The sequence below is a fragment of the Sorex araneus genome, chromosome 9 (genome assembly GCF_027595985.1).
Source record: "Sorex araneus isolate mSorAra2 chromosome 9, mSorAra2.pri, whole genome shotgun sequence".
In the NCBI taxonomy this organism is placed as follows: domain Eukaryota; kingdom Metazoa; phylum Chordata; class Mammalia; order Eulipotyphla; family Soricidae; genus Sorex; species Sorex araneus.
Genome location: NC_073310.1, coordinates 8,064,302 through 8,084,627, shown reverse-complemented (window position 1 = coordinate 8,084,627; position 20,326 = coordinate 8,064,302). Strand labels below are relative to the sequence as shown.

The window sequence follows — 20,326 nt, the reverse complement described above, 5'->3', positions numbered from 1 at the left end:
CCACCGAAGCATTGATTTGAAAACACTCCTACGTGGTCCCGACCTCTCTGTGCAGATTACTCCTCCCAAGAGTCACTGAGTTCCTCGTGATCCCTTGTTACCATCCATGCGTACTCCAGATTTTACCTCTGCCTGTGCGAAAGGCTTGTAACATCCAAAAGGAAGTGAAAAATCTTTCGGTTCACTAGACAACAACAAAAAAAACCTTTTCCCCACCCCGGAACCCTCTCATACGCTTCCTCAGATCGAGCCGTCCTACCTGCAGTTTATTCCACCTTTTCAAGAACAGTTGCTTGTTTAGGAAAAACAGGCATCATTTTCGTCTGCCAAGTGATTCTACTTTTCAAGTGACCCATCAAAAGTCTTACTATCCCCCGGAGGTGCTGGCGGCAGTGGGGAGGCAGGGGGTGTTTCGTAAGTAGGGGAGGGCTTGGAAGCCGGTTGTGGGGGTTGGTCCTGGAGAAGCCCCCTGGAACACGCAGGCGCCCTGACAAAGCCGTGTCAGGAGAGAAGTGCCGCGTGGATTTTTGGCCTGCATGTGGGCGACCTGAGGCGGCGGGGCCTCGGGTCACTCGGTGCCCGTTCCTCCCACTCGCCTCTCCCGCAGTGTGGGAGGAAGTTACTGCCCCTTAACTCTTCGAGCCCTCACATTTTAAATGACGCCATGGCCTCCCAAGGGACAGTGCCTCACACCCAAAGGACCCAGAGAGCTGTGTCTGCTTAGGCATGTGCTCAGGGCCGAGAGGGTCGGTGGTCCTTTATTCCGGCTGCGGGAGTTTGATTTGGGGCCACACCTGCTGATTCTCGGAGCTTCCTCCTGGCTCCACACAAGGAGCATCTGCAGCTCAGGGCCTGCCCCTAGGTCAGCCACGTACAGGGTGGACACAAAGCTCTGCACTGTCTCCAGCCCGAGAGCTGGTTTTGATGGACATTATCTCCTGTTTGCTTGGTACATCTTTATCGCTGTCGGCTTTTTGTAAGTGTTCTTGTAGCTCCAAAGTACGGTGAGAGCTGGAGAGATGGAATGGCATTAAGAGGCTTGCTTCATCCTTGGGCCCCAGGTTCAGACCCCAGAGCCAGTCGTGAGCGTAGAGCCAGCTGGGAATAACCCCTGAGAACGGCTGATGCAGTTAGCTCCAAGGACCTTTCGCTGGCTGGCCCTTCAGAGAGGTGTAAGGCCTTCAGATGGCCCATCTGCCGTTGGAGACTTTCAGCTGGTTTTTTTTTTTTTTTCTTCCCTCTTAATAAAGGAACTGCTTCACGCCATGAGGATTTTTAGAGTTTTTCGATTCTGAACTATAGGAGAGTTAAAGAGGGAGAGACAAGGGCCAGACGAGCTCTCCTTTGTAAACTCTTTCTCCTGTAATAGAGTCAGGGGATGTGCCATGTTGCCCTGGGCTTTTTGATTCCATAACCCTAGAGAGGTTTGAGATTATATTTATATATATATATATACATATATACATATATGTGTATATATATACATATATATATAATTAATTTTTTTTTAAGTGTGAATCGTCAGCTCCTTCGTTATGCAACTTTACGGGAACGGCAAGGCCTGGCATCCGAGCTGGGAAGGTTTCCCAGTGGGCTACAGTGAAGGGCAGTGTCTGGGGCAAAGGGCGGCCTGGTGTTGGCATGGGGGGGGCAGATCGAAGCTGATTCCGTGCCATGTGTCCTCCCCAGGAGCCGTGTACATTGACCAGTACTGCAATCCTCTCTCCAACATCAACCTCAAGGACATCCAGGCCCAGATCGACGGCATCGTCGAGCTCGTCTGCAAGACTCTCCGGGGCATCAACAGCCGCCACCCCAGTCTGGCCTTCAAGGCAGGTGTGGCATTGCTCTGGGTCCGGCCCCGCGTGCCAGGGGGACGCCTCGAGGAGTTGGCGCACTTGAGAAATTCTGCCGCGTGTCCCCTTTCTCTGGCCCCAGTCACGCCCAGGCGTGTGCGTCCCGGGCAGCGTAGATCAAGGACTCTAGAGCCCCCCCGCCCCCGTGTGCACAGTGCTCTGTCAAACAGTGCCGGCGTCTGGGTACCCTCGCCCCAGCCTGCCCCGTGGTGCTTGTGTCCTCAGAGTAGGTCTCTGTTCTAGGCGAATCCCCCATGATCATGGAGATCGAGCTCCAGAGCCAGGTGCTGGACGCCATGAACTATGTCCTGTACGACCAGCTGAAGTTCAAGGGGAATCGGATGGATTATTACAACGCCCTGAACCTCTACATGCACCAGGTGGGTGCTGGCACACGCAGACGGGCACGCGCTGAGCTCCTCGCAGGGAAGGTCTTGAAGACTTAAGTCGCCCCCGCTCACCTCTCGCTATCGCTGAAATTCGCTCTTGCCCCTGGCGTTTGAGTGTTGCTGTGCGTTTCTTCTCACAGAGAATAGTCTGCCGTGAAAGCCCTAGAGGCAAATTCTGGGCTACAGATGGATATTCCTTGGGCTTGGTGGAGTCCGTTTGTGTTTCCGGATGGACACGGGCGCTGTTTCCCGCCCGGCTCCCTTGTCCTCGCCTTCAGTTGCACTGCAGGCTGCCGGCGCTTTCCATGAACCGGCCTGACACTCCTTCTGTGAGAAGGAGCCTGGCCATCGGGGGTCGGCACGCTGCGGAGGGCCACCGGCTCCTCTGCCTCTCACGGACCAGGTGCTCTGTCCTGATGACTTGGTTCTGCATTGTAAAGGGACAGGCGCAGACCGCGCAGGACTTGTGAGTGTGGCCTTGTGGAGACGTGCGAATGTCCTGTGTCAAGAGCTAGTACTCTTTCGAATCTCTGTGTGTCTATATATAATGTATATATACACATATATATATATATATATTTTTAATCAAGCTCTTCTAAACAGAAACGAGAGGCGGGTGAGTTTGGCCCGTGGAGCGTGCCGCCCCCCTCCCTAAGTGAGCAGCTACTCAGCCCTGTTCCTCACAGCCCAGCGTGGCGCTGGGCCCTGCAGGTGTCTGCCTGAGAAGCGGGTCGAGACCGCGAGGAGCTGGTGCTCCGTGAAGCTCAGGGACTCTTCCTTTTCCTCCTTTAGGTTCTGATACGCAGAACGGGGATCCCGATCAGCATGTCCCTGCTCTACTTGACTATCGCCCGGCAGTTGGGGGTCCCGCTGGAGCCGGTCAACTTCCCGAGTCACTTCTTACTGCGGTGGTGCCAGGGCGCAGAAGGGTGAGCCGCCCCGGGCGGGTGGGCTCTGGGCAGCTCGGGCCGTCTCAGTGCTCCCCTCTCTGGGAGTCAGATGCCGGGAGCGGGGAGGACAGTCGTAAACTCACTTTGTTCCCAGACACACCGAAGAGTTCTTCATGTTCTTAGAGAAACTTACTTTCCAGACTCCCATCGACTCCCCCGCCTCGCCCTCCCACACTCCCGCTCAGGCGAGCCGGGCGCGGAGGACGGAGCGGCCGAGTTCTCTGTGCAGAGAAGGGTCAGCCTTATCGCTGCCATCGGCCTTTCTGGCAGGGGTGAGGAGCCGGTGTGTACTTTGCGGACCCAGCTAATGAGTTTTGTTGCATTCTCTTAGAAGCTGGTTTCCTTTTAGACAATGCGGTGCTTTTAAAAAACAAAAACCAAAAAAAACTTGTTTTCTAACTTTTACTTGGAAGAACTGGCTCACAGAATAGAAATGTGATTTCATGAAATGTACCATTTAGAGGGGAAAGAAACAAAGTAACTTGATGTTACCCTGCTTTTGAAACAGCTTCCTCATAGCCAGCAGGGGGAGACTCTGGTGAAATGAGTGTTACGGGAGAAAGTGCCTGAGCTTGGAAGTCAGGCTAGGGTCACGTTAGGGTGTCCTCTGATGCAGTTTCCTCATCTGTGAAATGTGTGTGTGTGTGTGTGTGTGTGTGTGTGTATGTGTGTGTGTGTAAGTCAGGCTAGGTTCACGTTAGGGTGTCCTCTGATGCAGTTCCCTCATCTGTGAAATGGGATATGTGTGTGTGTGTGTGTGTGTGTGTGGTTGCATTGGAGGAGCTGGAGAGATAGTACAGTGGGTGTGGCACTTGCCTTAATCAGTGCACAGAGCCAGGAGTAAGCTGCTGAGCACTGCCAGGTGTGACCCCAGACCCAAGACATAAAAGTTGGAGAAATAAGTGAGAATTCCCTGGTAGGATTGCCTGGTGCAGGCGTAGGAAACAGAATGTAACTCCTCTCTTACTCTTCCCCCCCCCCCCCCCCCGGCAGTGTATGAAACGGAAGATGTGTGTGGAGCCTTCTCTGGGTTAGCCCTTTCTCCCTCTCCCCAGTCAGCCTGAATGTATTTAATGTCTCCATGCAGATTTGATAGTTTATTGCATATGTATGTTTCCTTAAATAGTATGAACTGGCTCTCCTTGTTTGCTACATATAATTTGTTCCTAAAAATGAATTGGATGGTTTGGGGTTTTGGATAGCAGACATCCATTTTTCATTTTTTTTTTTCAAGTGAGAAAAATGATTTACACCCACTTCTCCCTAAATAACCCAACAGATTTCCTCAAACATCTCTAAAATAATTTGTAAATGCCTGTATGATCCGTCAAGGAATTTTGCATGCTCGAAAGCATTTCAGACACCAAGTACCATAATATTTACCGTAATAACAAGATGCAGGGCACGTTTCCTGTGTGGTAGCGATCTGTTTTTCCTTCTTCAATGACAAAATGAACAGACAAGCATAAGTGAAGAATGCAGCCATTGGGGGTCTCCGGGCCCCTAGGGACGCCCTTGCCCGGCCCTCCAGAAGTACCAGCCCCTCCGCCCCCCGCCTGTGCCGAGGACGCCGGCAGACGTGGTTTCTTCTCTCCGCCTGCACTGGCCAGCCTGCTTTGTCGCTGCCTCATTCTCCCTAGTCACTGGCAGGGGACCGTCCCCAAGGTCTGCACGGTCCTTGGGTTCTTGTGAACCTTTTGCTTTTCTGTAGCTTGAGAGTCAGCCATACCTGCAAAATCCTTTGTGAACATTGATTAGCAGTAGAGTTTATGTTGACATCATGGATGTTAGTTTGTTTGGGGACCACACCGGGCAGTGCTCAGGGGTCCCTCCTGGCTCGCTCAGGGGACCATAGGAGGTGCCCGGATTGAGCTGTGGAGTCCTCGATTTCGTAGGAGGAATCTTGTCGGCCCTTCATGCCGGACTGTGTGCCTTGTGACTCGCCCTCCCGGCCCTGGCTGTGCTGCTCTTGTGAGGGGTCGTTTATTTGTGTGTTAGGTGGGGATGGTACGCAGGGGAGGAAGACGGTCGGTGATTTAGGTACAGATCTGATCATTAGTACCTTTTGCATTAATACGCATTGTGATGCTAATATTTTTCAGCCCTTGCCTCTTTTATTTATTTTTTTATAAACAATCACGAGTTTTTCTGGCCTTTTCATGTTTGGCTTTTTCTCTCCTTTTTCCTCTATTTTTCCTCTGGTGTTAAGGCCCCTTGCACAGAGTTGAATGTTAGTAGGCATTATTAGTAGGCATTCTTGCTTTGACTTTAAATGACATGCGCATAACTTGTACCATAAAGCATGATATTGGGGCCTCTCATTGAGAGGTTCGAAACAGCCTTCTAAATTGCTGGTTTGGGGCTCAGAGGGAGCACAGCAAGGAGGGTATTTGCCTTGCACGCAGCTGACCCTGGTTCTATTCCCGGCATCCTGTATGGTTCCCTGAGCACCGCCAGGAGTGATCCCTGAGTTCAGAGCCAGGAGTAAGGCCTGAGCACTGCTGGGTGTGAGCCCAAAACCAAAAATAAATAAATTCCTAGTTTGATAAGAGGCATAGTGCCTCCACCTGGCCCTGCCTCCCCCCCCCCCACCCGCATTTCTTTCTTTCTTTTTTTTTTTTTATGCCAGTCTCTATTTTTAGAGTAGTTTTCTTTCCTGTTGCTCTTGAGGCTAATCTCGGCTCCTCTAAGTAGAGAGCTTATTCTCTGCCGCTAAGCCCCGTCACCATCCTGGAGTATTTTTTTTACAGGAGGCTGCCCCAGTGGTCTTTGGGAGTTCAGAGCAGTTCCTCACAGTGCTCAGACTGGCCGTGTGAGCCCAGAGGGTTTGTGCTCCAGACCCGGTCCTGAGGGCTGTGATGACCCGCCCTGGGGGTCGGGTAGGTTGTGTTACGTGGTGGATCGAACAGCCCTGAGGTTAGCTTCCTGCCCCTGAGGCTTTTCGAGTATTCCACTCTGCTCTCTTGGCTCACTCCTGACTTAATTGCATGAATTTTTAGAAATACGTTATTTGGGGCAGGAGTGGTGATAGAATAGTGGGTGAGACACTTGGCCTGCACGTGGCCAAGTTCAATCCCTCGTTCCCCATATGGTCCCATGAGCAACACCAGCTGTGACCCAAACACAGATAAAATATATAACTGGGAGCCAGAGAGAGAGTAAGCGGGTAAGGCTTACATGCAGATGACCTGGGTTCCGTCCCCAGCACCATATACATAGTCCCTGAGCAGAGCTGAGTATGGCCCCCAAAACAGAACAAATTGCTGTTGTTTGATTTACCAGAGAGCCTGTAACTAGAATTCTCCGGCTTTACAAAGAGTTGATGAGCAGTTCTTATTTCTGGAACATAGATATTCTCACACCATTTAAAAAACAGAAAAGAACCATTGGTATGACTCAAGGGAGAAAGCTGGGCCCTTTTGGCAGCCCAGGAGAAAGTTCCATGAATAATTTGCAATCACTGTTCAGATCGCAGCAGAAGTTGCTTCACAGATCCACGTGCCCGGGGCGGGGGAGCTGGCTCATGTGTTGAGCGCAGGCTCACCACACACCAGGCCCTGCATCCCGGCCCCGCGCTGAGGAGGCCTCGGGGGTCCCGAGCATTCCTTTTTGCTGAGGGATTGGCCCAGCATTCCAGGTGGGCTTCCTTCAACTTTTTGCTGGACCCCCGGCAAGATTTTCACATCTCCCTAGAGATGCTCAGCAGTGCATCGTGCTGTTCTGTCTGTCCGCAGAGTTCCCTGTGCCGTGTGGTCTGGACACTGTCTAGCGTGGCTCCTTTAAGTTTTGGGGGGCCTGGGGGTTGGGCTTGGGGTCACCCTGCGGTGCTCAGGGACCGGCTCCTGGCGATGTGTGTGCGGGGGACCTGTGGGATGCCGGGGCACGGCAGGTGCCCTCCCCACCGCACTGCCGCTCTCGCCCCCGCATCGGGCCCTGTGAACTCGGGCCACGACCCTGGTGGTTCGGGGAGCAGCGCCCCAGTGCGGACGCCGCCGAGGCTCTGACGCGGCCCCCTCTGCGCTCGGGCTAGGGCGACCCTGGACATCTTCGACTACATCTACATCGACGCCTTCGGGAAAGGCAAGCAGCTGACGGTGAAGGAGTGCGAGTACCTGATCGGCCAGCACGTGACCGCCGCCCTGTACGGGGTGGTCAACGTCAAGAAGGTGCTGCAGCGCATGGTGGGCAACCTGCTCAGCCTGGGCAAGCGGTGAGTGCCCCCGGCCCGCCCGCGCCTCCGGGGGGACGGTCGTCGTTAGCAGGGGTGGCGCCGAGGTCAGTTTGGGAGGCAGAACGTCCCCCCCGAGTCTCCAGGGCTTTCTCCCGAGCCCAGCCCAGGAGCGCGGGCGGCTGCCCACTGCTGTCAGAGTGCCCTGCCTGGTGGCAGAATTACTGCTTCCAATAGACTCGAGTTTTATTTATTTATTTTACTTTTTGGGCCACACCTGGCAGTGCCCAGGGGTCACTCCTGGCTCTGCACTCAGGAATTACCCCTGGCGGTGCTCAGGGGACCCTATGGGATGCTGGGAATCGAACCCGGGTCGGCCGCATGCAAGGCAAACGCCCTCCCCTACCCGCTGTGCTGTCGCTCCAGCCCCTCGATTTTTATTTTTAAGGGCAGTTTTCGATTTAGAGCAAAATTGAGCAGAGGGGCGGAGTGATAGCACAGCGGGGAGGGTGTTGGCCTTGCACACAGCCAGCCCAGGTTCGATCCCCGGCACTCCGTATAGTCCCCCAGCACCGCCAGGAGTGATTCCTGAGTGCAGAGCCAGGAGGAACCCCTGAGCATCCCTGGGTATGACCCAAAAAGCAAAAAAAAAAAAAAAACACCCAGAGCAGAAAGTGGAGTTTTCCCCGTGTGCCCTCTGCCCCCAGTCCCACAGCCTCTCCCGCCGCATGGTGTCGGTTGCGATCGATGAGTCCGTGTCCACAGCTGACACGGCAGGCCAAAGCAGCCTCCGCCCCCAGCACGGCCATGGCCCCGCGCTGCCCCCAGCCGGGCAGTGTCCTCTGTGTGTGGGTCACTGGTGGGTGACACAAGGGACGGAAATCGGTTTTCACTTCAGCGCCACAGTGGGGTACAACGTTTATATTTCTGTGATTGGGGGTCAGTTTTGGTGTACGGGGTGCACCCAGCCATGCCCAGGGACTATTCCCGGCTCTGTGCTCAAGAGTGAACCTTGGGGGCGCGTGGGGGACCAGATGGCCCAGGGTTCAGACCAGGGTCGGCTGTGTGCAGGGCAGGTGCCTTATCCTTGTTCCGTCTTTGCTTGTGGTAATTAAAAGTGCTGTGCCCACTTGCTGACCGAGGGGAAGCTCAGAAATCTGGAACAGCTGGAGAGATAGTCCAGTGGGTAGGGCGCTTGACTTGCACGCAGCTGACCTGGGTCGATGCCTGGTGTCCATCGGGTCCCCCGAGCCCGCCAGGACTGACTCCTGAGCACAGAGCCAGGAGTCAGCCCTGAGCACCACCGGGTGTGGTCCCGGAACAAGAAGGAGAAATATCCCAAACCATGGAGTTTGTGTCAAGTACTCGAGAAAGCCTTAGCTGCGAGCCAGGCGGGTGGGTGACTCGGTTTCCTTTCTCTCACCAGGGAGGGCATCGACCAGTCTTACCAGCTCCTCCGAGACTCGCTGGACCTCTACCTGGCCATGTACCCGGACCAGGTGCAGCTGCTGCTCCTCCAGGCCAGGCTTTACTTCCATCTGGGGATCTGGCCAGAGAAGGTAATTATTTCACTTTGATGCTTTGCACCTTCTTTAGAGAGGGCTTCCCTCACTGGAAGGCGGCTTTCACAACTCACCCCTGCATTAACGGAGGGGTCAGCACGTTCACTCAGATTCTCCCAGTGTTGGTCCTGCAGCAAATTTTAACTCCCTCCATTTTTTTTTAAACAAAAAAAAACATATTCCATTGATTTTTTTTTTTAATTTTTATTAGTGAATCACCCTGAGGTACAGTTACAGACTTACAAACTTCCATGCTTTCGTTTCAGTCGTACAATGGTCGAGTGCCCATCCCTCCACCGGTGCCCATTTTCCACCACCAATGGCTCCAGCATCCCTCCCACCACCCCCACCCCATCCTCCCCTCACCCCACCCCAATCCTTTTGCTCTCTCTCTCCTTTAGGGTGTTGTGTTTTGCAGTAGAGGTATTAAGTGGCCATCATGTTCGGCCTATATAGTCTACTTTCAGCCCGCATCTCCCATTCCGAACGGGCCCTCCTACAACCCTTTACTTGGTGGTCCCTTCTTTATCTGAGCTATCTTTTCCCCAAGCATGTGAGACCAGCTTCTGAGCTGTGGAGTAATCCTCCTGGCACTTACCTCTACTGTTCTTGGGTGTTAGTCTCCCATTCTGTTACTTTATATTCCACAAATGAGTGCAATCTTTCTATGTCTGTCCCTCTCTTTCTGACTCATTTCACTTACCATGATACTTTCCATGTTGATCCACCTATATGCAAATTTCATGACTTCATCTTTTCTAACAGCTGCATAGTATTCCATTGTGTAGATGTACCAAAGTTCCTTTAACCAGTCATCTGTTCTCGGGCACATGGGTTTTTTTCCAGATTCTGGCTACTATAAACATAAATAATGAACATATAGGTGCAGATGTTATTTCTGCTCTACTTTTTTGCATCTCCAGGATATATTCCCAGAAGTGGTATTGCTGGGTGAAATGGGAGCTCAGTTTCTGATTTTTTGAGAAGTGTTCATACTGTTTTCCAAAAGGCTTGAACCAGTCGGCATTCCCACCAGCAGTGAAGGAGAGTTCCTTTCTTCCCACATCCGCATCAACACCAGTTGCTTTTGTTCTTTTGGATGTGGGCCAGTCTCTGTGGTGTGAGATGGTATCTCATCGTTGTTTTGATCTGCATCTCCCTGATGATTAGTGATGAACATTTTTTCATGTGTCTTTTGGCCATTCGGATTTCTTCTTTGAGAAAGTTTCTGTTCATTTAATTGCCCCATTTTTTTTTCTTTTTTCTTTTGCTTTATGGGTCTCAGCTGGCAATGCACAGGGGTTACTCCCGGTTCTGCATTCAGGAATCACCCCTGGCGGTGCTCAGAGGACCATATGGGATACTGGGAATCGAACCCAGGTCGGCCGCGTGCAAGGCAAACGCCCTACCCGCTGTGCTATCGCTCCAGCCCCCTAATTGCCCCATTTTTTGATGGGGTTGGATGTTCTCTTTTTGTGGAGTTCAGCCAGTGCCTTGTAAATCCTTGATATTAACCCCTTATCAAATGGGTATTGGGTGAATATTCTTTCCCATTCTATAGACTTGTCTTTGTATTCTGGTCACTATCTTTTGAGGTGTAGAAGCTTCTCAATTTAAGGTAGTCCCATTTGTCTCTCTCTGTTTCCACATGTTTGGCCAATGGTGTGTCACCTTTAAAGATACCTTTAGCTTCAGCATCGTGGAGGGTTTTGTGAACCTTGTCTTCAGTGTACCTGATGGATTCTGGTCTGATGTTGAGGTCTTTAGTCCACTTTGATCTGACTTTCGTGCATGGTGTAGGTAGAGGTCTAAGCCCTTTTTTTTTTTTTCTTTTTGGGTCACACCTGGCGATGCACAGGAGTTACTCCTGGCTTTTCACTCAGGAAATTATTCCTGGTGGTGCTTGGGGACCATATGGGATGATGGGAATTGAACCCTGGTCGGCTGCGTGCAAGGCAAAAGCCCTCCCCGCTGTATTATTGCTCCAGCCCCCTGAGCCCATTTTTTTTGCATGTAGCTGTCCAGTTTTGCCAGCACCATTTGTTAAAGAGGCTTTTCTTGCTTCACTTCACATTAATTGCTCCATTCTCAAAGATTAGATGATGCTATATTTGAGGGTGTGTGTCAGGATATTCTACCCTGTCCCATTGATCTGTGGCTCTGCCTTTGTTCCAGTACCATGCTGTTTTATTACCGCTTTGTAGTAGAGTTTGAGGTTGGGGAAGGCGATGCCTCCCATCTTCTTCCAGGAACTGCTTTAGCTGTTCGTGGGGGTTTATTGTTCCATATGAATTTCAGCAGTGTTTGCTCCATTTCTTTGAAGAATGTCCTGGGTATCCTCATAGGGATCGCATTGAATCTGTATAATGGCTGTGGAAACTCCCTCCATTTTTAAATTTTTTCAGTGCCAGGGATTAACCAACGGACCCCGCGTGCAAACGGGTCCGAGTTTCAGTGCCAGTGGTGCCCCCCGTTTCTGCCGCAAGCCTGAGCTCGGGCAGGCGCCCACCACTGTCCACTGACTCGTGCCCCGCACTGGTCTCCTGCTTCCGAGTTCCCTGCGTCTGCCAGGAGCGTCCGCCCTGCCCCACCCCTCCCCCCAGGCGAGAGCTGACGGCCCTGGGGCAGCCCTGTAGCCTCTCCCACCGGCAGCGGGCACTGTGCCCCTTCCAGAGGCGCCCTCCACGGCTGCGGGGCAGCTGGCCGCCCACGCTATGGCTTTGGGCACCGGGCTCTGTCCTGGCCTCCGCAGCAGCTGCTCTTGCCTGGGGAGCCAGTGACCCGTCCCTGCCCCGCAGCCTCTCAGTGGCCAGTCTGCTGGCGCTCGTCTTCCCTCGCCCTTCCAGCTTGGCACGCCCTGTCCTTCCCCGTGACCCTGATCCAGCCTCTCTCCGCTTCCCTCTCCCTCCAGTGCTCCTTACATGGGGTCCTTCCTGCCCTGCACTGCCCACCTCGGCGATGGCCCGGTCTCCCCCATCCCCCTGGGGGCACTGCCGGCCCCTGCATGCCCTGGGCTCTGCGGGGAGAGCGTGGCCGCCCGCCGGGCTGCTCGCAGGGGCCGCCTGCCCGTCTCCTGCCCCGCAGTAGGGCACGCTGGGCCCAGGTGGCAGCCTGGTCCCGTCCCCACTGGCTCCCGCGTCACTGTGAAGTGTGCTTAGAGGGTCAGAGGACTCTGCACACCTCAGGAGTGGCGTCATCACGACCAGCCGAGCCCTTGACGCTGAGTAACAGTGACGTTCTCAGCGTCTCCATCCCGGAGACCAGATTGGGTTTTTCAGGAGCTGGGATCTCAGATTTCGTCAGAGTGGAGATTTCCTGTTCCCATAAGCTCAGGTGTCTCGATGGAGGAAGCCGTTCTTAGTCACCCCCTGATCAGGGCGCCGATACGTTCCGGGGTGGAGTCCAGGTTGCCCAGCTACTCAGCGGGGGCGAGTGTCTGCAGAGCCCTCTGCACAGTGCCCAGGGACGGGCTGGCGGCTGTGTCGGCGTTGGGTTCCGCCTGTCCTAGAGTGTCGGGTCCACGTGGCTCCCCTCCTGTCTCCGGTTTCCAGGCCCCCTTTTCAGAAAGACTTAGACCCCCTGAGGATTCCCCCGAAGGTGCCCCCGGGTTGGGGCGGGGTGGGAGAGCAGCTCCCCCCGTGTGTTGGGCAGATCCCAGCAGGGCATCCCCCGCCTCCGCCCCACGTGCTCCGCGCGGCCCCCTCCCCCCTCTCTTCTCCCCCCTCCCCAGACCCCGTCTCCGAGAGAGGCTCTGCGCCCCCGCGGGCAGGACGCACTGCCTGGACGCAGCCCTCGCCGCCTGCCGCCCCTTGCCCGCTCAGGTAGCTCTAGGACCCGCGCTGCGGGAGAGAAAAGGCCTAAATGAGAATATTATCTCCTAGTCTTTCTGTCTTGTCCTGAAGGTGCTTGACATCCTCCAGCACATCCAGACCCTCGACCCCGGGCAGCACGGGGCGGTGGGCTATCTGGTGCAGCACACTCTAGAGCACATTGAGCGTAAGAAGGAGGAGGTGGGGGTGGAGGTGAAGCTCCGCTCCCACGAGAAGCACCGGGATGTCTGCTACTCCATTGGGCTCATAATGAAGCACAAGAGGTGAGTGTCGCGGCCGGCCCGCGCGCCAGAGGACGCCCGGCTGCCCGCCAGCCTGCAGGGACCGGACCGGCCGGAGCCGCCCGAGGAGGACTCACGTCGGCGGGGCCGGGAGTGACCGCTGGCTCCCCGGCCCTCCCCTGTGCGGACGGGGCGCGGCCGGAAGCACCCGCGTCTCTCGCTTCCTCACTCGCCTCCGCACCGTCTCCGCCTCCTGGATCAGGGTGCTGGACAGGGGGGTGCTGGGGCCGGGCCGGGCACTCAGCGGTAGGTAGGAAGTGCTCCAGAGCACTCACGCCTCAAGCATGTCCCCCGAGGGCCGCGACGAGACCCCCACAGGAGTTGTTGGCAGTGTCCACAGTGCTCTGGACCGGGCAGCCCCCCGGGTGGGCCCACGGCGTTTGCCACAGGCCTCGAGGGGCTCTGTTCGTGCTCACTGGCGGCCCCCCCAGGGTCTGCACTGTGACCTCAGCCGCCAGCTAATGTTCCGTGCACAGATAAGTTGCGGCCGTCTCTCCCCAATTTGGGATTGTTTTGGGGGCCCCCCGCCCCCTCCTGCCCATTTTATTTACATGAATTTTGTTGTTATTGTTAGCTTGGTTTTGGGGGGCCCCCAGCAGTGCTCAGGGATTATGCCTGGCAGGGCTTAGGGGCTTTGTGGGGTACTGGGAATGGACCCCAGGCCAGCCGTGGGCAGGGCGAAAGTGTCTCCTGCTCTGCCCCCTCCCCAGCCTTCGTTTTTGTTTTTAACTTCAGTCTGGATTTAAAACCCTTCAGAGTAGAGCCGCGCACGAGGCCCACCCTAGCTGTCCGCACAGTAGGGCCAGTCTGGGGGAGGCCAGTGCCCCGGGTCGTCCCAGCTGCAGCTCGGCCCCGGGGGAGCCCGCCCTCCCCCCCGGGCCTGTTTCCCTCTGGGTCCAGGCCCTTCGCTGCTGTCCTGCTGGCCGGCCCTCTCTCCCGCCGGGCTGTATGGCTGGTACCTTCCCTGCTCCGGGTCACGAAGTCACTGTCCGAGTCGTGCCTTGAGCTCTCGGTCTCGCCTCTGCTAGGAGTGGACCCTGGGGTGGTCAGGCCTGTGCGGACGCTCCCGGGGACCGGGGAAAGCGCCTTCTTGCCTCTCCGCCAGATGAGGTGCTGCTTGGCCCAGCGCCAGGTGGGCCTGCAAAGGAGGGGTGGGCACCGGGTGCCCTGCAGCAAGAGCCAGTGCCGCCTCTGCCATCGTCCCTCCTCCCCTCACCCCCCTCGAGGCCAGGGAGGCCCTGGGCTCTGACGGCCGCTGTCCTCTGCCGACCAGGTACGGCTATAACTGCGTCATCTACGGCTGGGACCCCACCTGCATGATGGGCCACGAGTGGATCCGGAACATGAACGTGCACAGCCTCCCCCACGGCCACCATCAGCCTTTCTACAACGTCCTGGTGGAGGACGGCTCCTGTCGATACGCAGCCCAGGGTGAGTGTGTCCTGCGGGGCGTCGCTCACTGCGCCCCCCCACCCACCGCGCCTGTGCCCGCCAGCGGGGGCCGGCATGGCCACTGCGGTCCCTGGCAGAGCCCCCCAGGCACTCCTTGCCGGGGCATTCCCAGCCCTGGGCTCTGGAGACGGGCGGATGCAGCCCGCAGAGGCGGGTGGCCCCCGCCTGGGGGATGCCGTAGCCCAGGGAGGAGGCGCTGCTGTGTTCTCCCACCTCCAGCCCCGAGGGACGGGGGAAACCGGGGGAGGAGGCCCCGCCCCTGACGTTCTCCTTCCTGTGGGGGGCCCACTAAGGGTCTGACAAGCGAAAGTAGAAACACACAGCGCGTAAGAGTCTCCGAAGTAGTCAGACGAGGCACAAGGTACGCTTCCCCGGACACGGCCTGAGCCCGGCGGGGCCCGTGAGCCGGACAGCTGCACCCGCGGGGACAGGAGCGCGGGATTCGGGACACGGTGCTCCAGGCTTGGGGCCCGGTGTAGCCCCCTATGCACTCGGGGGCTGTGTGTTCGGGGCTGGGGGGTCGGGCTGTGTCCTGGACCCTGCCTGGTGGCCCCGTAGCCCGACAGCATTGCTGGGTGCTCAGATTCCACCCCCCGGGTAGAGATGAGTGCTCTGCGCTGGGTACTTCCGTGCCGGTGGGGCCGAGTGTGGCTGGTGCTGGTGCTGACGCCCCCCTGGCCGCGCCCGCCCGACGGTCATGCAGTCAGCCTGGAGGAGAGGCTCGAGCTACTCCCGGCAATGCGGGGACTGGAGACAAGCACAGCTCAGAGTCTGCAGCCTCTGAAGTGAAGGTTGAACGGGCCGTGTTCGGGGACGGTCTTGGGGTGCCCCTGCTGGGTTCCCCCCAGCGGCCATGGCGTCCTGCTCGGGGTTCGGGCTGGGTGGCTCCCCACAGGCCTGCCATGCCCTGGGGCTCTCGCCTCGGGCTGCTTATTTCTGTCCCCTCTGCGGCCTCTGGGACAGCCCCAGGCGCTGAGTGCGGGGATTCTCCGTGCAGCCCCCGCTTGTCCGCAGGCCCCTGGCACCTGCTCGGCCCTGTGCCCTGCTCCTCCGTCCCCAGCGCCCCGCCTCCCAGGCCTGCACCCCCTCTGCTAGAGGCTCTTCCCAGCGTGCCCCTCGCCAGGGCCGTCTCTGTGTCCCTGTCCCGGCCGAAGGTCGCGCGGGCAGCGCAGGCTCCGTTGCTGGCCCTGGCGTCCCCTCATGCCTGTGGCTGATGTGGCGGGTCGTTACCCCCGTCTCTAGCCAGGGCTGGCGTCACACCCCTCACCCCTTCCCCACCCTGCCCTCCACTCGCTCTCGGAGGGGCCCACACAGCAGCCGCTGCCTGGCGAGCACTGGCCAGCTCCCCCAGCCCCGCTTCGCCCAGCTCGTCCTAAAGCCCCGCACCCCGACAGGCCAGCAGGCGGCGGCAGCCAGCGTCCAGAGGAGGTCGTCTGGGGCGGCCTGTCCCTCTCCGCCCACCTCAGTTTGTCCTCCTGGAGCCGGAATCGGGGTCTCCCCACGTGACGGACTCTGACGGGTGCAGGTGGAGCGTCTCCGGGAGGTCCAGCTGTGTGTGTCCAGTGGCCTTGCAGCCGCAGCCCCGGTCAGGTTACGCCGGACAGGCCCCCCTTGGCAGCCGGGGGAACAGGCCTTGGACCCTGTGGCGAGGCCCACCCGGCTCTGTCTCCGGTCCTGTGGCCACTCCTTGCCCAAATGCATTGTGAGCACTGCAGGGCGGGGCTTTCCCGAGGCCAGAACCCTCTCTCCTCCCCCCTGCAGGCCCTGTGCGGTCGGTCTCCTGAGTCACCTGCCCCCTCAACCCTCCCGAGGTTTTATAATCTGGGCAGTTTCATGCTCAGCTTAACCCGTGTTTCCCCAGTGGGGAGCCTGGAGGAGGCTGGGCCATAAAGTTGACAGCTTAGAGATGTCTTTGAACGTTTGTGGGTTAGTTTGTGTTTGCACTAAGCTGTTCTGTCGACGTCAGGGGCCTGACTTGCCTGCCGTTTGCCTCAGTGACCCCCGTTGGCCAGGCGAGGCCCGGGCGTGCTTCCCGGCTGCGGCTCTCCGCAGACTGGACTCGGCACAGCACGCCAGGCTGCCTGGTCTGCGGGCAGAGTCCACGGGCAAAGTCCACGGGCTAGTGTCCCCTGTGGGTGTGTGACCGCTTCCTGCCACTAGAGGGCAGCTCTGCCCCTGTTGTTGGTCCCGGAAGGCGCCCAGAGGGGCTGTTGGCAAGAGCGCAGCGCCCCACTGGGGCGGCCGCCCTGGAGAGACCCTGGGGTGGGGGTGGGGGCTGCACTGGGACACGCAGGGCCTGGGCCGCACCGTGTCCTCCAGCACTCACACTGACCTGCAGGTCCATCTGGCCGAGGAGTGCTAGGAGGGGCCCCTGCCCCTCCCCCCAGCCAGCCCCGTCCACGGAGGGGGGCTTGGAGAGCGTGACCGCCGCTCAGGGCAGATGGGCCGGGCCGGCCTGTCCCTCTCCCCCACCGTGTGCAGTGCCTCTCCGTGAGGTGACAGTGGTGGGTCCCCGGGACACTGCCGGGCTTCCAGCGGGGCCAGACCTGTGCTCAGGGCCGTGGGGCCCTGCCCTGCCTGCCCTCCTGGCACTGCTGCCTGTTGCCTTTCTCTGCGACAGTGGACAGTGGACGTCTCTGCAAAAGGGCAGCAGAGGCGTCGTTCCCCCCCCCGTAGCCTCCCCTTGTCGCTGTGGCCCCAGGAGGGGTCCTCCTCTCCCGTCCGGGGCCCCCCAGAATCGTCGGCCCTAACGGGACTCTCCCTGTGCCTCTCTGCCGACAGAGAACCTGGAGTACAACGTGGAGCCCCAAGAGATCTCGCACCCGGATGTCGGACGCTATTTCTCGGAGTTCACGGGCACTCACTACATCCCCAACGCGGAGCTCGAGATCCGCTACCCGGAGGACCTGGAGTCGGTGTACGAGACGGTGCAGAATATCTACAGTGCCAAGAAGGAGAGCGCAGAGTAAGGCCGGGCGGCGGCCGCGCCCCTGCCGCCGCCGCCGCCGTCACCGCTGCTGCTGCTGCCGCCGCCGCCCCCGCACCACCGGGACTCGAGACGCCCGGCCCCCCGGCCCCCACCGCCCCGGGACAGCCGCGCACGGCAGCGCCGGTCGCCTGGTCCCCGCGCCCTCCTCAGCTGCCCAGACAGTGTTGCCCTCCGCCTACACTAGTGAACCCTCGACAGGCACTCTGTTCAGTGGCATGGCTTGTTCGCTTGTCCCGTGGTGACAGTTCGTGACACTCTGTCCTCATGAGGTCTCCCCGTCGATGCCCCGGACCCCCCCTTCCTCTCCCCGCCTCTGTCCACACCGGCCGGGGGCCCGTGTGGTCGCGGTCGGTTCTTTCCGGTTTCTCGCTGGCGCGTGCGTGTCCCAAGCCAGACAGTCTGTCCTTCCCCCCCCCCAACCCCCCCAGCCCCGAGTCTTGTTGCTTGTGGAGAGGTGACGCCGCCCGTGGCCGCCTCTCCGACGGAGCCCCCTCGCGAAGTCACGTGACCAGAATCGTTGTCAGCGTGTGTGTCTGTGGCAGCCGGGACAGCGTCCGGGCCTTTGTCTCTCTCTCTCTCTCTCTCTCTCTCTCTCTCTCTCTCTCTCTCTCTCTCTCTCTCTCTCTCTCTCTTCACCGAGACTCGGGGGAGGACGCGGCCTCCCTGCCTCCCGCCGGCCGGCCTCTCTCGGAGTCCCGCTGCAAACCCTCCGTGTCCCGTCTTACTCCACAGCCATCCTTGAGAAGCAGGCCTTGGCGATGGACCTCTCCGCGGTCATCCGCTTTTCCTCCCTCTCCAGTGACTGTCGAAGAGAATGGACTCCGCTATCATGAGTAGATGTGAAGCCAATGATGGGTTCTCTTTAGTAGTGAGAAGTACAGCCTGATGTTGCGATGTTTGTGTTTAGGAACCACATTTCACGGTCTCGCTTTCGTAAGAAGAGAGTGGCCTGCACAGCGCCCGGAGAGGGGCGGCTTCCCCGCCGGCCTCGAGCGCAGCGGGCCGCCGTCCAGGGCCGGGCGGGGCCTCTCGACCCTTCCCCTCAGCCCGGCCAGCTGGTCTCACTGCCCGCAGAGCCGCCCCCCCCTCCGGGGGTCAGGAGCCCTCGCTCGGGGGCCCGGGGTGGCCCAGGGTCTGTCCAGCAGTTGTTAGATGGTTGGTGTGCACTTGACATTGGACCGCTCTGGCCGCCCAGCCTGCCCGGGACAGGGGGGCCGCCCACTCTCATTTCCGGGCGCGCACCGGCCCGGGGGTCACTGTTCATGCATTGCTAGGAAACTGTGGAGCATGCTCGGTTAGGGTCGTCGGGTTTCTGGTTTGGTTTTCTTTCTCCTTAGACTAACACGGGAGCCAAGAAAGGGTGGCTTTCCCCTCCCCGGCCCTGTACATATGTACCTAGCCTGTTTTTAATGTCTCTCCTCCTGAATGCTTCATCCGGCTCCAGGAAGCCCGTGTCACCTGTGTACGTTGGTATTTGGGCACTTTATATTTTTCTAAAAACGTGTTTTGGATCCTGTACTCTAATAAATCATAAGTTTCTTTTTAAATTTTTCCAAACGTTTTCTCCATTTTAAAAGAGCCCTGTTATAACAGTAGAACTTTCACGATGTTAAAAACACTAAATATTTGGATAGAGTAACTTCTTTTCTCTGCAAATGAATGCCACCTTTTTTTTTTTTTTTTTTTTTGTACAATGATTAATAAATGGAACTTACCCAGAGAAACCACACCACGGGCCCGCCCCGTTTCCTTCCCGAGTCGGGGCGCTCCACGGACTCTCGGCAGACCTCGGGGTGCTGGGAGCCCAGTTCCCCCCAGGCCCCCCCAGGCCTTGCAGACCCGGCTGCCCGTGTGGCAAGCGTGTGGCGGTTCTGCATCGCGTGCGGTTCCCCCGGTGCTGTGGAGGGCACGGGGGCGCCCGGGTCTGGGTGAGCCGGGGCCTGGGCTCCAGCAGACCGTCCCCGCACGGCGGGACGGACAGGTGCCGAGAGCGGGCCCCGTGCCCGTCCGAGCAGACGGCCCAGACAGACCTTGGTTCTGTCGAGCGTGTCTGCCCTGTCCAGGGGCCAAGGGTCTCTGGAAACCCCGCCCGGCCCGCCCAGGGCCGGGAGGCTGGCGTCGGAGTCTGCGCTTGAGCCTCGTGTGAGACGCCGCTGTCCGTCCGCTCCCTGACAGAGGCAGTTTTCTCCAGCCGAGGCCGCCCGAGGCAGCTGGGCGTTTCCGCATCTCCATCATCTCTGCTCAGAGCCTCTTTGTTCTGGGCCACGGGGCGTGAGCGCCGCTCAGCCGAGGAGAGTGAGCGGGCCCAGCCCCGGCCCCCTTCCTGGCCTGGCCGCTCCTGGTCCCAGGTGTGTCTGGGGCTGAGGGTGCTTTTAGGCTGGGCTCAGGAATCACTCCTGCCCGTGCTTGGGGGCCCCTGTGGGATGCTGGGGATCGAACCCGGGTCGGCTGTGTGCAAGACAGGTGCCCTCAGCGCTGTAGTGTTGCTCCAGCCCAGGTATTTCTTTGTTCTACGTTGACCGCTGGAGGGCTGGAGCAATGGTACAGCGGGGAGGGCGTTTGCCTTGCACGCAGCCGACCCGGGTTCAATTCCCAGTATCCCATATGGTCCTCTGAGCACTGCCAGGGGTGATTCCAGAGTGCAGAGCCAGGAGTAACCCCTGAGCATCGCCAGGTGTGACCCAAAAAGCAAAAAATAATAAGTTGACCACTGGTGGATTCTTTTCCCCCTCCGAGAAGCCCGTCTTCTCTTGAACACGTGTTTCTCTCTCTCCCTTCCCTCACACGTCTCTAAATTTCTTTTCAGAAAACTCTTTTGCTTTGCTAAAATAAATGGCAGCAGAGCGAAA

The 20,326-nt window shown here is 58.2% G+C and overlaps 2 protein-coding genes across 3 annotated transcripts in view; both read left to right on the top strand.

Moving 5' to 3' along the window:
* Positions 1–19,034, top strand: part of FBXO21 (F-box protein 21) — a 29,861-nt gene extending 10,827 nt beyond the window's left edge. The window contains exons 5-12 of one of the 2 annotated variants that reach the window (XM_055147012.1): positions 1,690–1,836; positions 2,100–2,236; positions 3,038–3,174; positions 7,226–7,405; positions 8,790–8,922; positions 12,807–13,018; positions 14,310–14,467; positions 17,270–19,034. In XM_055147012.1, coding sequence (XP_055002987.1) covers positions 1,690–1,836; positions 2,100–2,236; positions 3,038–3,174; positions 7,226–7,405; positions 8,790–8,922; positions 12,807–13,018; positions 14,310–14,467; positions 17,270–17,457 — 1,292 coding nt within the window. In that variant the 3' untranslated portion in view covers positions 17,458–19,034. The remainder of the gene's footprint in view (positions 1–1,689; positions 1,837–2,099; positions 2,237–3,037; positions 3,175–7,225; positions 7,406–8,789; positions 8,923–12,806; positions 13,019–14,309; positions 14,468–17,269) is intronic. The other variant, XM_055147013.1, reaches the window with a different exon arrangement.
* Positions 18,236–20,326, top strand: part of TESC (tescalcin) — a 44,666-nt gene continuing 42,575 nt past the window's right edge. Inside the window, exon 1 of the mRNA XM_055147092.1 lies at positions 18,236–18,275. Coding sequence (XP_055003067.1) covers positions 18,236–18,275 — 40 coding nt within the window. The remainder of the gene's footprint in view (positions 18,276–20,326) is intronic.